Below are 15252 nucleotides of genomic sequence, written 5' to 3' on the forward strand. Positions count from 1 at the left end.
GCAGGAATGTTAAGAACAAGAGAATGTCAAGGACTATTCATGATTATAAAGTTGTCCTTACAAAATGATTTCACAAGAAAATAATAGAAAATTCTATCAATGTTAAATATATAAACTTGGCAAGAATAAGTAAAATGTAAATACCTTGAATGGAAGGAATGGTGTCTTGTCCTGCAAAAAGGAAAACAAACATCTCTTAGAAAGTTTCAAACTTCATATATACATATGTAAATATAAGTTAGATTTATGTGTATATATATATATATATATATATGTATATACAAACAGCATCCCTATGTTAATTCACATTCACAAAGTGACAAATTTCAGTACACTTTACCCTGGTGAAACCATAGTCCTTCTCTTAATATCATGCTTACAAAGCCCAAGTATGTCAAAACTATGCTATTAGTTTTTGAATTCTCAGGTAAAATAAAAATAATAGGAAAAAAAGGAGAGCTGTGGAATTAATTTCAAGTCTGCAAAAGACTTCGAAAAGACTTCTGGAAAAATTTTCCCAAATGCATTCCTTTATTGAGATGATGATTATTGATTGAGTACTTACTATATTCTAGATATTATGCCACATTCTAGGATAAAATATGATCGAGTTATAGAAATTCTCTACCCCCAGTGAGCTTAGTTCAATGTGAGATATAGAACAAAAAAAATAAAAGAGAGAAAGAAAGAAGGAAGGAAGGAGGAAGGAAGGAAGAAAGAGAGAAAGAGAAAGAAAGAAAGAAAGAAACAAAGAAACAAAGAAAGAAGGAAGGAAGGAGGAAGGAAGGAAGAAAGAGAAAGAGAAAGAAGGAAGAAAAGAAAGAAACAAAGAAACAAACAAACAAAAAAGGAAAAGAAAGAAAGCCATACAGTGTGATGACAGATGAGAAGAAATATGATACAGAAACAAATATGAGGACCACCTAATTCAGACTCTCAGGGCTGGTGGCTGGCTGGTGGAGGAGGTGTTAGAGAGGGCTTCGTGGGTACATTTAGTCTGTGACCTAAAGGATTATGGACAGCTACCTAAGTCCTAGAATAAGAAGAAGTTGGGATTTATCTTGCAGGCTTTAGCCATCGGCAAGAGGTGTTAAGGGGAGGTCTAATGGAGAAGCATTTCAATTTTCAATCAGTCTTGTTATGAAATGGAAGGTAGATTATCAAAAGGCAAAGCTGGGAACAGGAGAATGAGGAGACTTAAAGAAAAGCATATGAGAAGGATGATGTCCTACGTGAGAAAAATGGTACCCACAACTCAAAAAAAAAATGAGATTCATGAAACACTTAGGAAGTAGTCATCAAGGTTTTGTAAATCTTTGAACGCAAGGAGGAGGAGGAATAATTGGAAAGACACTCAAGTTGGTAACTGAACATCTTAGTGAACTGAAGTAGGGAGACTGTGGACGCTTTCACTGAGTGAAAGAAGAAAGGAAAGCAGGTGGGAGGGGAGCATCTGATACGCCTCAGACTTCTGTGTGAAAACGCTTAGCAGCGCTATCTGTGGAGGTGAGCAGCTCAGGCTACACATCTGGGCTGAGGCTGCAGATCAGCATATGGACAGATATTACAACTGTGGAGGTGACGATTCCAAGTCATATAAAAGAGGAGCATCCAGCATAGAACCCTAAAGGTTAATGTTGAAGGAGAGCCCAGCAAAGGCGACCTAACTTTCCATGCAGCGGGGAGACCAAAGTCAACAAGACTTCAGAGCAAGGGTTGTTTCAAGAAGGAAATGATTGAACTAAGACGAGTACTAACATGAATCACTGGATTGATCACTAGGGTCTGTGGGAATGCTGGGAAAACCGGCTTTATTGGCATGATGGGAACTGGATTCCATCCACATGGAGTAAGACGTGGATCCATCCGCCATCTTAGTAAGTGACAATTAAATAAAGAGATCATAAAGTTCTCCCCCAAATGACAGTCAACTCACCTTGTGAAAGGGCAGCAAGCAGCAGATGGAAGTATGGGTGGGTGAGTATTTAAGGTACTTCCTGCCTTGAGATTTTATTTTCTGAGAACAGACTGATCTGAAAAAACTCTCTCCCCTCAGAAGCACCATCAGAGGTATATGACCCAGTATTCTTCAATCACATTTCCTGGCTTATTCCTCAAAATAAAATGTATTTTTGTATTTTATATATGTATATGTAAAATATATATTATATAAATATGTGTAATTATTAAAATATATATTTAAAAATATATAAAATACTTTCTTATTTTCTTATTATAGTTCTCTATGTTTTCTTTCTTTTCTTTAAATTTATTTTATTGAAGTATAGTTGATTCTACTTTTTCTTAACCATTCATAGTTAATATTGTTTTAAATTTATATTATTTGCATTTTTGTCCCTCCTCTTTAGTCAGCTTTTATCTTTCTATCCCATAATATAAAATGACTTTTTTAAAGTTTTTTTTTTAAGTTGTTATCTTCCTGTTAATAGTCTTCCCTTTCCTCTCATTTATTCTTATTTCCTTCTAAATAAAGTTCTTAGAATTGTGTTGATTTGTAAAAAAAAAAAAAAAAAAAAGTAATAAGAGAAATAAAATATCAGCATATCAGTAACTAACATCTTGTGTTTTAAGTGAAGAAAAAATAGCCCTCGTGGTAATTGTTCATAAAGAATTGAGCATATTGCCACATTCAAAATATTCAAGTTAGTTTAAGTGTATGAACACATTTCATAGAATACACCCCTCTCCTTCATCTGAGAAATCTATAAGGTTTTAAGTATCTAAAACTATTTTGATGTGCCACTTCTCGGTATAAACACTTAAATCCTTGGAACTTCAGACAAGTTCATTTGATTCAGACAGGTCCAAGAGAGATGCATTGTTTTGCTGGCATGCTATTAGTGGCTGCTTTTGAACATGATGAAGGTATGGTCCTTTTCCCTGGAAAAGCTCATAACCCATAAGACATATAGATAGAGATAGAGATTTAATCTTCAGTGGTCTGCAAAGACATTTAAGTCATAGATGTACTTTATTATGACTAATAAAAGCCCATCCACCTGAGGTCAGCAAGAATCACACAAGATGAGGATGGTGGAGAAGAGAAGCTTTGGCTACATAGCAAAGAGTCTTGCGCATAATATGTGGTCCGTAAGTCATTACTGAATGATTCTGAGCATGAGTAAATGCAAGGGAGAAGTCAGACCTGAAAACAACAGCTTTGGGACAAAAGCCAAGAGCGAACATTAGAGACTAGGTGAGGAGACTGAATTTTGTCCTGAGTGATGGAATCAACTAATATAGAGGAAAAATCAAATAGTAGATTTGATGACAGAGAAAAGAGAAATCTTAATGGTACCCATACTAGCTCCATCACTAATTCCACAGACCACTCTAATCTATTGTTCTGATCTATTAATTTTTTGCCACTAAAATACGTAACACAAATAACATAGAGCATTTTATAATAAGGAATTATAATTTATCACATATTTATTGTGGACATGAGAAAAGAAATGATGGCACAACAAGGAAGCTATTTCTTTTGCACCTAAGAACTATGAATACTAGAATAAATATGCTAGAAATGTTTCCAACCAGTAGACCACTTATTAGGCCACATTTGTGTCAAATGCCCCAGCCATGCTCATTTAATTCCAACTGGTTTGAAAGCAATGCATTTCTTTAAAGGAAATAGACGATGTTCAGTATTTTAGTCCAAGTTTGGAAAAGGAGATCAAGGTAAGTTACCAAAATGAGGACAGTTACTAGAGATTTGTCTTTTTTAAAGAACATTTCAGAAATAATATTTTATTACTAATTGCTAATGTGTATCGAGTGTTTACTGGGTACCAGGCAGTACGCTAAGCCTTTTGCTTGTATTTTCTTTCTGAAGCATCAAAGCAACCCTCAGGAGCTCAGATAAGACGGATGCCTTGACCAAGCTCTCAGGGCTGGTCCAGGCTAGCCAGGGCTTGACCCTGAGCCCGTCTGACTCTGCAGGCCATCTCTCCACCCTCCGGCATCCTGCTTTCTCCATCAACTTGGCCCTCTAACCTTTCTCTCCATTTGACCTTTCAGCCAGGAAATTCTTTTAGCCAGTGTTTTAGGTTCCATGGAGATCAGTGTTTATGAAAAGCTCAGAAGCTGAGTAAAAAAGCATCTTAATCAGGATCGGACCTCAGAGTAAATGACTCATAGTGTTACGAAGGCTAAAATAAACTTGACCCTAAATATAGACATTCAGACTAAATTATAGTTTGCTAAGTGAATGGTCTCTGTATGGTACAGACCAATATCAGAAAATTCAGTGGTGCGTCAATTTAACTTACTACAGGATATTATTTTGACAGGAAAGGCAACCAAACAACAGTAACATCAAAAGAATTACAGCTAACACATCTCTTGTTTAGCTGTGAAGAGGCTTCGGGAGCTTGGGAATAGAATAATAACATATCAGTATATCTATATATCTATAAATTATCTATCTGTACGTATATCTACATATTTCTGGTCTAATCATGGTCTCATATCCAGCATTTCCCCAAATCCTTTAACCTTCAATGCAACAAAATTCAGCATCCATGGAACACAACATAATATCTAAACATTGATCACACTTCCTTTCTTCTCTGTTCCTGTTTACTTCCCATAAAAGCCTCTCAAATTGAATATGCATTTTCTTTTCTATCCATTTATCTCAGAAGCTGATTCTAAATTTGTCCGCTGAGTGATTTTTAGTGTATTAAAACACAGATGCTTATGTTTAATTCCATTTTCTTTATAGAGTATTACACACACACACACACAGAGCCTTCTATCTTTTTGAAAGAAAATTCCAAGCCCTCGGCAACACAGTTTATACTCAGTGTAAGACTAAAACCGCTTGTTCTCATGGTCACAAAATCCCTGTAAGCAGATTTGCAGTCCCTGTAACACTTTTAGTCAACATGATAAATCATGTGAAAATTATTTAGGCACTCAAAAAATAGGATAGAAGCACTTGAAAATAAAATTTTACAAATGTAAGCCATTCCCAAATTTAAGCCAACATTTTTAAGAAAATATTCAGGCACTACAGCAATGTAACTGGAAATGACACTTTCATTTCAATAAGCTATATCCACTAGACTACATACATTTTTAAAAAATACTTCAATTAGTTTTTTGTGTGTTTTTTTGCGGTACGCGGGCCTCTCACTGTTGTGGTCTCTCCCGTTGCGGAGCACAGGCTCCGGACACGCAGGCTCAGCGGCCATGGCTCACGGGCCCAGCCGCTCCGCGGCACGTGGGATCTTCCCGGACCGGGGCACAAACCCGTGTCCCCTGCATCGGCAGGCGGACTCTCAACCACTGCGCCACCAGGGAAGCCCTCAATTAGTTTTTAAAACATCAAAAAATTAACTACAATTCGGAAAGTAGGAACACATATAAAGACAATCTACATGAAATAGACTAATTATAAATCTAAGTAATATCTAAAGGATATATCCAGCCCCCAAATAATCTGCTGACTTTTATATTAATGTGCACTGACAAATACTTCTGCAGAGACTGTCTCTCCACACAAGATAAAGTAGCGGATGGGAATTCTCTGGTGGTCCAGTGGTTAGGACTCCCCGCCCTCACTGCCGAGGACCCAGTTTCAATCCCTGATCAGGGAACTAAGATCCCACAAGCCCCGAGGTCTGGCGAAAAATAAACAAAAACAAACAAACAAAAACATGATAAAGTGGAGGATGGGTGAAGTTACTTAAATATTAAAGGAGACAATATTACCATATGTCTGCATAATTTGTCAATGTCTCATCACATTTTGTAATTCTTCAAGTGATTTCAAGTGTCCGTTGCATTTCAGACATTATCAGAACGTTAGCAAAATCATAGACAGAAGGGACTGTGCTGAATTCTCATCACCAAACAGGAAGACCTGATGAGATGGGTTGTATGAGGTATTTAACTATGTCACGATCTACCCACTTGGCTGCTGGATTTGGTCACAGAGGGACCTGCTCGGCCAGCAGAGTTAATGTGGTTACGTCTGTTGCCTGATGTAGGTGGACAGCCCTGCTGTCTTTATACCCAAGTTTATGTATGACTAGAAAGCAATCATCTACTGATAGTGGAGTCAAATAGACCTGGAAAAGCAAATAAAACATCTACCTAAAGCACTTAATAACTATGTACAATAAATACCTATTTAAAATTAGGAGATTGTATTAATATAAACAGCATTACAATATGTGTAGCCATTATATGCGAACAATGCTCAGAGGGTGTGGAAAACAGGTAAAGAAAAATATGTGAAATAGCGGCAGGAATTAGAATGTCACAGGCTTAGGGTGTGACAGTAAAGAGAAGGTGTCAGGATTTCTCAAAGTGTGAACTGCATTGAATGGTCTCTTAGATTCTACACACATCACATCCAATAAATATAATAAAAGAGAGCACTGTTATATACCTTGTGTTTCTATATATTATCCTTTGACTTTTACTCCTCTGGGGATAATATTTTCTACACCATTTTTTAACATACGTAGGTGCCTGTTTTCATTATTTAGACAAAGGACTATTTAGAAATCTTCCAGTAGGTGGCACCATAGCACCAAAAATCTGCAAATCATTTCCCAGCGTTTTAATCCTGCTGTTGTGAATCACCCATGGAATTGACTAGGTACATTAAACAGATGAAAATGTAGTTAACAGACCACTTGATCTTCAGAGCTGTGTTATTCTAACACGTGTCTTGTTATTGAATTTACCTTTCCCAATATGTTTCTTTTACAACTCAAAATGTTCAAGTGATTGCAAATCAAAGCTACCTTGAAGTTGCACCCCTAAGTCCCCCATCAGAGATTTCAGCAAAAACTAGGAATCGAGTGAAAATGACATTTCAAAAGACATGCTTGGGCTTTGAATACCAACTGTTCCTATCACCACCCACCACCCTGACCCCCCACTTCCTCAGAAGGAATGGAACACCATTTCCAAAGGGAATTAAATCTGTGTAGTTCAGCAAATCTGAGAAAAGTACAAGGACAGAAGGGTGAAACAGAAGAGATGAAATAAATGCTGATTTTCAGCATCCAGCCTAAAATGAATGGTCTCATGTTTTGAAGGTTGAGAATGCACACCTGACCTCCATAAACATAAAGGCAATACAAAAATGGAAAAAGCAAATCAAGACAAAAAACACAGGTCAACTAAAACAGATATGTATGGTTTTCCTTGCTTACTAAGGCAGGATAATAATAAAGCAGGTAAATAAAAATAAAAGGATTCTACCTTTACTTATTCTGTAAATGTGATATATGGTCCACAAACAGCAAATCCAATAAATGCATCAAATTACTAAGTATCTGTGGAGTAAGTCTTTTGTGCAAATGACAAGCAAAGCGTTAGCTGGATTTCAGAGAATCATAGCAAGTAGTCTTTCCTTCCCCCCACCAGTAAATATAATAATTATAGCAAGAGTTTTCTGAAATGTTATGTATCAGACACTATGCAAACCTCTTTACATGTTTTTGCCTTTAATCATCCCAGCAAGTCAATGAGTTGGCAATTATTTTTCCTATTTTATAGGGAACAAAACTGATATTTCAAGGAGCTTGATCAGTCACACACCTAGAAAGTGGTAGGTGTGAAGGAGTCTATCCAATACTCGTTTTCTTATGCTTCATGCAGAATTTGTGTTAAAACATTGCTTATATTGTTATAAGTACCTGGAGTCCTGTAGATAAAATAGTTGCTGCTGACCACCAGAAAATAATTTTAGACATTTCAACTGGTATAGAAACATAGGATTTTAATATCTATTGACATGTAGCTCCTTTGATAGATAAGGAAACTAAGGCTCATTGAGTTTAAACGTCTTTCTGATTTCATGCCATTTAGTAAGACCCATGACTTATAAGCTCCATCAATTACGACAGAATTTCAACATACCTATTGGGGAACCTCACTCTGAAATACAATGGACTTCCAAGAAACTTAGACTGAAGCCTCTAAGAAGGACACAGATCAAGATAAACAGAAGACAGACCTGGGAGAAACAAGACAGTTCAAGGAGAACACAAACCACTAAAACCAACTATAATTCATCTTCTCAGAAATGAGACAATGTTGCATTCATGAACAAAACAAGGGGTATTAAAAAGCAGCATTCCAAGAAGAAAGGAAGTCAATGGATACTGGCTAAAATCTTTGGATAAAAGAAAAAGAAACTGCAGAACAACAGACAATACCATTTAGAAATGGTGAAATATCTTTGTGTTTGTGTTTGCTTCTGGAAAGATGGAGGATGAGGGGTAGGATGGGGGCAGAGGATTGTCTTTTACTATAGAACTTACAGTCCTGTGTAAACTTTCCACACACACACACACACACACACACACACACACTTGAATAAAAACACAAATAAGAAAGAAATTTATCAATTTGTAAAATTCAGTTAAGGATAAATAAGGCAAATGCACTTGGCCTTGGAGTGGAATAAAATTTTAAAATTCTTAATTTTTTAAATACAGCAATCATATCTAGCTATCTAGAGGTTGTCATACGTAGTGAAGTAAGTCAGACAGAGAAAGACAAATATCATGTGATATCGCTTATATGTGGAATCCTAAAAAGTGGTACAAATGAACTTATTTACAAAACAGAAATAGAGTCACAGATGTAGAAAACAAACTTATGGGTACCAAGGGGGAAAGGGGGTGGGGGAGGGATAAATTGGAGATGGGGATTGACACATACACGCTACTATATATAAAATAGATAACTAATAAGGACCTACTGTATAGCACAGGGAACTTTGCTCAATACTCTGTAATGACCTATATGGGAAAAGAATCTTAAAGAGTGGATATATTTGTATGTATAACTGATCCACTTTGCTGTACAGCAGAAACTAACAACATTGTACATCAACTCTACTCCAATAAAAATTAATTTAAAATAAATAAATAAATAAACCAATCATATCTGGCTGTCTCCCAAACAACTGTCATGTGCCACATCACAAATATTCTTGTTCACACGTGAGCACGTGTGAGTACACACACATCCACCTCTAAAACTAGGCGTGCATTTATATGTCTTTCATATTTGGCTTAAAACATGCTATCAATTTTAGCCATTGTAATTAACTAACAAATAAGAAAAAATAATAATAAATGCAAGATGACCATCTATAAAAGATTGGTTATTTTGCCTTACTTTCTATCTTAAAATATGTACCTATAAGTCATTGGGGGAAAAGAAAACGAGATTATCACTTCTTGGGTATTGATGGCCAACCTGGAGTCTTTGATTCAGACCTGAATGTCTTAAAATGGCCCATAGTCATTTTTTTTTCAGAAGTATTTCATGCTACATGTTCCCTGGAGAGATATATAAAGTGTGTTAATATAGTAAAGGCAAAGAGAAAATTTATGCAGCTCTGTTTAACCCAGAATCTCTCAAAAGCATTTGACACAAACCCATTTTTTCCCACGTGTGCAGGGATCTGTGGGCTGGTGTTTTCTTAAAGCTCTGATGATGGGGGGGGAACCAGGGTTAAGAATGATTGGTGAAAATACTTCCTCACGCATTGACTCTGTAAAAACATTTCTCAGAATAGGTTTATTTATGTATTAAATGTCTTTTTATTTCTCATGAAAAAGTCTGTTTTCCTTTATTGAAATCCAGGGATAAATACCACATTTATAAAATATACTCCAGATAGCAAAAACTTTTTAATTGTATTAATCTCTTAGTAAGCATGCTTTTGTAGCTCTTTGCTTTCTCTAGGATAGGGTAAGATCGTAGTCAAAGAAATTAAAAGAGTCATCGAAGGATGTTTGCACAAGTCGTGAAATTGTTTTACTAGTGTCTTTAGTACTATTAATAGTTGTTTACTATTTAATAACCGGCTCCTGTGTGAATGGCACTATGATAAATAAATGTATGTATTACTCATTTAATCAGAAACCCCACAAAGTAGATAGCATTGTCCTCTTTTTACAGAGGAAGTCTCAATAAATAAATCTATGCAAGGCTAAAGAGCTCATTGCAAGAGGAGTTTGGCTTTAAATGCAGATCTGACTTTAAAGAGCGTCACACTTGTTCAACTACACACGGCCCTAAGGGAAACATATTTAACGCTAAATCCAGCAGTTAACTCTAAACAGACCCCAAATGAGTAAAATATCACGTGTGGACCATCAAAATGGATTCAGAGTTAAGTCCCACATTGAAATGTGTCTTTTAAAAGTGCAAATTAAAAGAGGTAGATTCTTATTTAGAGAAAAGTTGGAGGGTGGAGAAGCTGGGAAGGCGGGGAGGGGATGTGAACAGACCTCAGACAAACTAAAACCAAGCTGGGACCTTATCCCTCAGTATTTTTACCCAAATCCTCAAGGAAGGAAAAATAGAACACGCCTGAAAATGGTTTACTGTTATTACGGGCATGCTTTAAAACTAAACAAACAAAAAAGACTGTGCTGATCAAACCCACGTTTCCTAAAACGAGTGGGGAGAGGGAGAGAGACGGTGGGCAGGTTCCTGGTTGGCGGGTCATTGAAAGCTGGGGGCGGGTCATTGAAAGCTGGGGGCGGGGCTGCGCGTCGACTCAGTTCTGCGTCAAGGCCAGCGACTGGCAACACCGTCCGCAGATTGTTTTAGACGAATCAGGAGTGAAATCTAAATCATACTCTTTTTTTTGGTGAACTAAGTACAAGATAACAAGAGATAAACAGAAGATCCACGCTAGACGGTAGGGACTCCGCCTAAGCAACTGGTCTTCCGTTGGTTTATTCATTTATTTATTTTAAATGAATTTTTATTGGAGTAGAGTTGCAAACAGCATCCCAGGGTCGGCCGAGGCTGCCCAGAAGGGAAGGGAAATAAAAGCAAAGTCTGATACACGCGCTACTAACTTATTCTCATTTCCCCTTGCTGAAAACTCCGAACAGAAACACTCGACTGACTTTCAAAATCATTAAAGGAACCGCGCCTAACGGGAAAAGCTCCCCTTTCAGATAGAATAGGTTTTCAACACGCTGTCCTCGCCAGACGGCTGTTTGCACAGCGAAGAGCACACCGGTGGCTTTTCTGCTCTTGTGGTTTCTCCTCCTCGGGGTACTTCTGTTTTTCTTTTTCTGAGTCTTTATAGGAAAGGAAGAGGTGTAGCTGGTGCGGTTAAGCGCACAAGCCTTTGCAAATGGGGCAGCGGGTTGCCAAGGCAACGGCCGCAGCAGCCCCATCTCGGAGTTAAACCACAACTTCTCTAGTTTATGGTGAAGCCGGCTGATAAGACAGTGAGCTCCTGCAGCAAAACTGAAGTTCAGGGTGATTTGTTTCTGTTTCAATGAAAAGGTGTTCCAAAGAGAAGATTGAGGATTAGGACGATGATTTGTTTTGCTTGGAAGCACTTCGTTTTGAAAGGCATTTGCAAATCATACTTTTGTTTTGTTTTTGTGCGGTAAGCGGGCCTCTCACTGTTGTGGCCTCTCCCGTTGCGGAGCACAAGCTCCGGACACGCAGGCTCATTGGCCATGGCCCACGGGCCCAGCCGCTCCGCGGCATGTGGGATCTTCCCAGACCGGGGCACGAGGGCAGAAGGACTCTCAACCACAGCGCCACCAGGGAAGCCCGCAAATCATATTTGAGTGAGAAAAAAAAAGTTAAATCCAATCATGTCTTCAGTAACATAAAAAGTCACCCTCTTTTGGGCTCGCAATGAAATTGGATTCATTCATTACATAATGCAACTTGGAGAAAACAGGTTCCAAAAAGAAAAGCAAGACAAACGTGCTTATTTGTAAATAGAATTCACACTCCTTTAACCTCAAGATTATGAAATGACCAAACAGAGTGGAGGTGAGGATATTTCACAAAGCACACAGCTCTTTATCATCACTTATGGATGTTACTCTCCCAGTATGACATACCACATACCACCCTTTGCAAGCAAATGTTCTGAGCTAAATAAGTTAAGTGACTTCCTTAATATCACACTTGAAGTCTCCTGAAAGTTCACGTCCGAGAACACAGAAATGTACAGGTGAATTTTGCTCCCTTTGCCATGTTAACTGACACGCTTCAGCCCTGGTCGGTAACCATTTTCCATGCTGAGTAACTCTACCAATGGTCTTAGGTCTTAGCTAAAGATAATAAGCTCATGATATAGAAAATATTGTAATACTATATGAACATCCATAAATTAACTACCCTGGAAAAGGTCATGAGATCATTTTTATTGAATATTTTCAGAAAGATTCATATTGAGTCAGTTTCTCATGGCTTTTTATGTCAGGAACCTTCTCTCTCTTGAGTAAAAAGAGGAATGTTTTTGGAATACCTACTCTCGGAATATCTCTGGGTGGTGTTATTACGCTTGTTTAAGAAATGAGGCGGCTGACGGTTTGTATAAATTGAATTCAATGAATACATAGAGTGATAAGTAACAGTGCAGAAACTCAAGCCCAGGCCTACCAGACACCAAAGCTCTTGCATGTTTTTACTAACTACATAAGGCCACCTCCTGGGAGTGCAGGATACAGCATATCCATTTCACTTTATTCTCGAACTTTGGTGCATAGTCCGTGAATATCTAGTATCTGGGGTCTGGGCTTCTTTCCTTTTCACTGTTCTTTCACCTAGTCTGACTACTTATCCTATCCTATTTCACCAACCTGTATACTCAGTTCTACACCGTGACTCCCCCTTTCCCCATGCATTTTATTTTTTTGGCCACGCCATGTGGCACGTGGGATCTTAGTTCCCAGACCAAGGATAGAAACTGTGCCCCCTGCACTGGGAGCATGGAGTCTTAACCACTGGACCACCAAGGAAGTTCCCCCCCGCCGGTGCATTTTAGATACTGCCATGAGTCCACTTTTACAATGTACTGATATGCTTCATTCTTGCTAAAATATTTTAGTAGAAGATTCCAGAATCTTTACTATTATTATTGAAAGCCCTTCCCAATCCATCTCCAAGTTGCCTTTTCAATAACATTATCAATATTCTTTAATGAAATCACTTATTTCATTTCAAATTCAGTTCAAATACAATTTACTGTCACCCAATAGGGTTTCAGCACACGTCGCCTCTCTCCCTTTCAGTTTAATTTTACCCTAGCCTGGGATATCTTTCCTTCTTTTAATGACCCTGATTCATAGCCATCCCCAAGACTTGATTCAAAATCCAACTTCATGACAATTTTCCTGGTCCCCTCAGGCCACCAAAGTCTTCTAACATTTAGAATAATAATAATGTGTAGCACTCTTGGGGATGCATATCATAAATCGACTTATCTAGTTAGTCACCTCTTTACTAAGATCATAGATGTTTGGAACCAGCACAGTAGGGCTTGAATCTCTCCATTGCCACTCTCTAGCTGTGTGACCTTGGAAAAGTGACATTCCCTCTCTGAACCTCAGTTCTCCCGTTAATCTATAATATCTGCTCTTAGGGCTGTATGGCTATTAGGTAAGACAATGTCTGTGAAGCCCTTAAGTGCACTGAACCCTTAAGTAGTCATTGAGCCCTTCCTCACTTAGGAACTCAAAAAATGATACTAATCACTGTTTGTGCCATCATCACCATGATCATCACCTTTGGGCATTTGACTTGTTAACTCTATTTGTGTTTCTTAAAGGTGCTGGTGAATCGTCATCCCTTGCATTTTACGCAGTGGCTAGTTTATGGAAGGTAAATAATAAATATCTTGGGTTTTAGTCTTAGTATATTTTGTACTTGGTAAGACAACATTGAGCAATATAATTTTGAAACTCATTGTAAGATATGGTATGTGTCATTTCTCATTTCATAAGATGAAATGGTATTGTGGTTCCTCTTGTCATTTTCATGTGTTTTCGAATTTTCACATACATCTCTATTTATGTCATGCATTGAAGAACAGAATGTAAAACTATACCCATAACGAACTGGACTTTGCATTGTATTCACACTGACCTGGTTTTGAATCCTAGCTCAGCCAGTTAGGACCTTGTACAGGCTAAACAGTATTTGTGAGGTTTGTTCTCCTTGTATGTAGAGACAGAATCACCACACCTAATGTATGTACAGGTACATAGGAGATTAGATGGAGTAATACTTGCAGAGGGCTTCCCAAAATGGACAGCGAGCACACAGGTGATGTTGAATAAATGTTCATACAGCAACACCCATCTATCCCTCTGCCTTTTACACTTAGTGGCCATCAGTGGTCATAATTTTCAGATGAGAGTCAGGAATCCAGTGGTAGTTAAAACTACCATTTTAAGAGGCTCTCAGGGCTGAACCATCTGTTTATTTAATTGGCACACAAAATCTCATTTTATTTTTCATTATGGGTTGGGTAAGAATCCATATGTGCCTACTGTCTTGAATTATGAATGTTTGCAGACTTTTTCTATGGTTAATGCAACTTGCACTGGGCAAGAAAGGAAAGAATCTGAGTTACACACCCAGAATATAGCATTCCGTGTTCCCTTAGCTTGGATGTGCTTTTCATATCCAGTGCTGTGTTTTCTATATTCCTTTTGCATGCCCCCCTTCCCTTGGAGGGCTTTGAAAAAATTTTATCAGAGCAAGGCGTATGAGTGACCATGAAGATACCAGACCTCAAAAACACGTGGTTTCCCAATGACCTATCATGTGCGATTTCTGTCTCGGGGCAAGCAGTGGAAACGGCTGGGTCCCATGTGTTCTGAATCCTAGGTGCCCCTTCCCAAGGGTGCTCAGACACCAGCGCCATGCTGTCTGGGACCCAGCTTCCTGGCCATCACCCAGAACACGAATCCAGAACCCCTCACTCACTGACACAGATCTTAAGTTTGACAATTGCACAAAAGAATGGACAGTCATGGCCTCTTTCCAGACTCACATTCAGCTCACTCTTTCTCCTTACCAACGGGCTGAGGCATTCCCCAAAGTCAAAAGAACACCATAGGCTTAGGTTCAAGCTATGCTAAAATTGTCACTCTTTTAAAACCTCAGGACATGGCTTCCTTAGGCCTGAGTCTTTGACATGTGCAGTGCCAGCCTGAGTGCCCAGACAGCACGTCAACTCTCCATGTATTGAACTGAAACTGGTTGGACTGAATCAAGTTGTTAAAAAACACAACAACAACAATTACAACATTGGAGGGTGGATGTGCAGTGGCCTAAATAAAATGACTTGTTACTGGTCTATTTCTCGTCGTAACCATGTCTTTTACTTACTTTTCACACTGAGGTGCAATTTTAATCTCACAGAGCATCCATAACCTCGAGTTTGAGGTGTAGTCCTCAATTTTGAAGCAGGAA

General features: G+C 38.3%; 1 protein-coding gene across 1 annotated transcript in view; it reads right to left on the minus strand.

Moving 5' to 3' along the window:
* Positions 1-15252, minus strand: part of PTPRC (protein tyrosine phosphatase receptor type C) — a 123789-nt gene that overhangs the window by 68013 nt on the left and 40524 nt on the right. Inside the window, exon 2 of the mRNA XM_007447146.1 lies at positions 145-171. Within this exon, the coding sequence (XP_007447208.1) occupies positions 145-171 (27 nt within the window). The remainder of the gene's footprint in view (positions 1-144; positions 172-15252) is intronic.

This window comes from Lipotes vexillifer, unplaced genomic scaffold, assembly GCF_000442215.2.
Source record: "Lipotes vexillifer unplaced genomic scaffold, Lipotes_vexillifer_v1.1 scaffold1539, whole genome shotgun sequence".
NCBI lineage: Eukaryota > Metazoa > Chordata > Mammalia > Artiodactyla > Lipotidae > Lipotes > Lipotes vexillifer.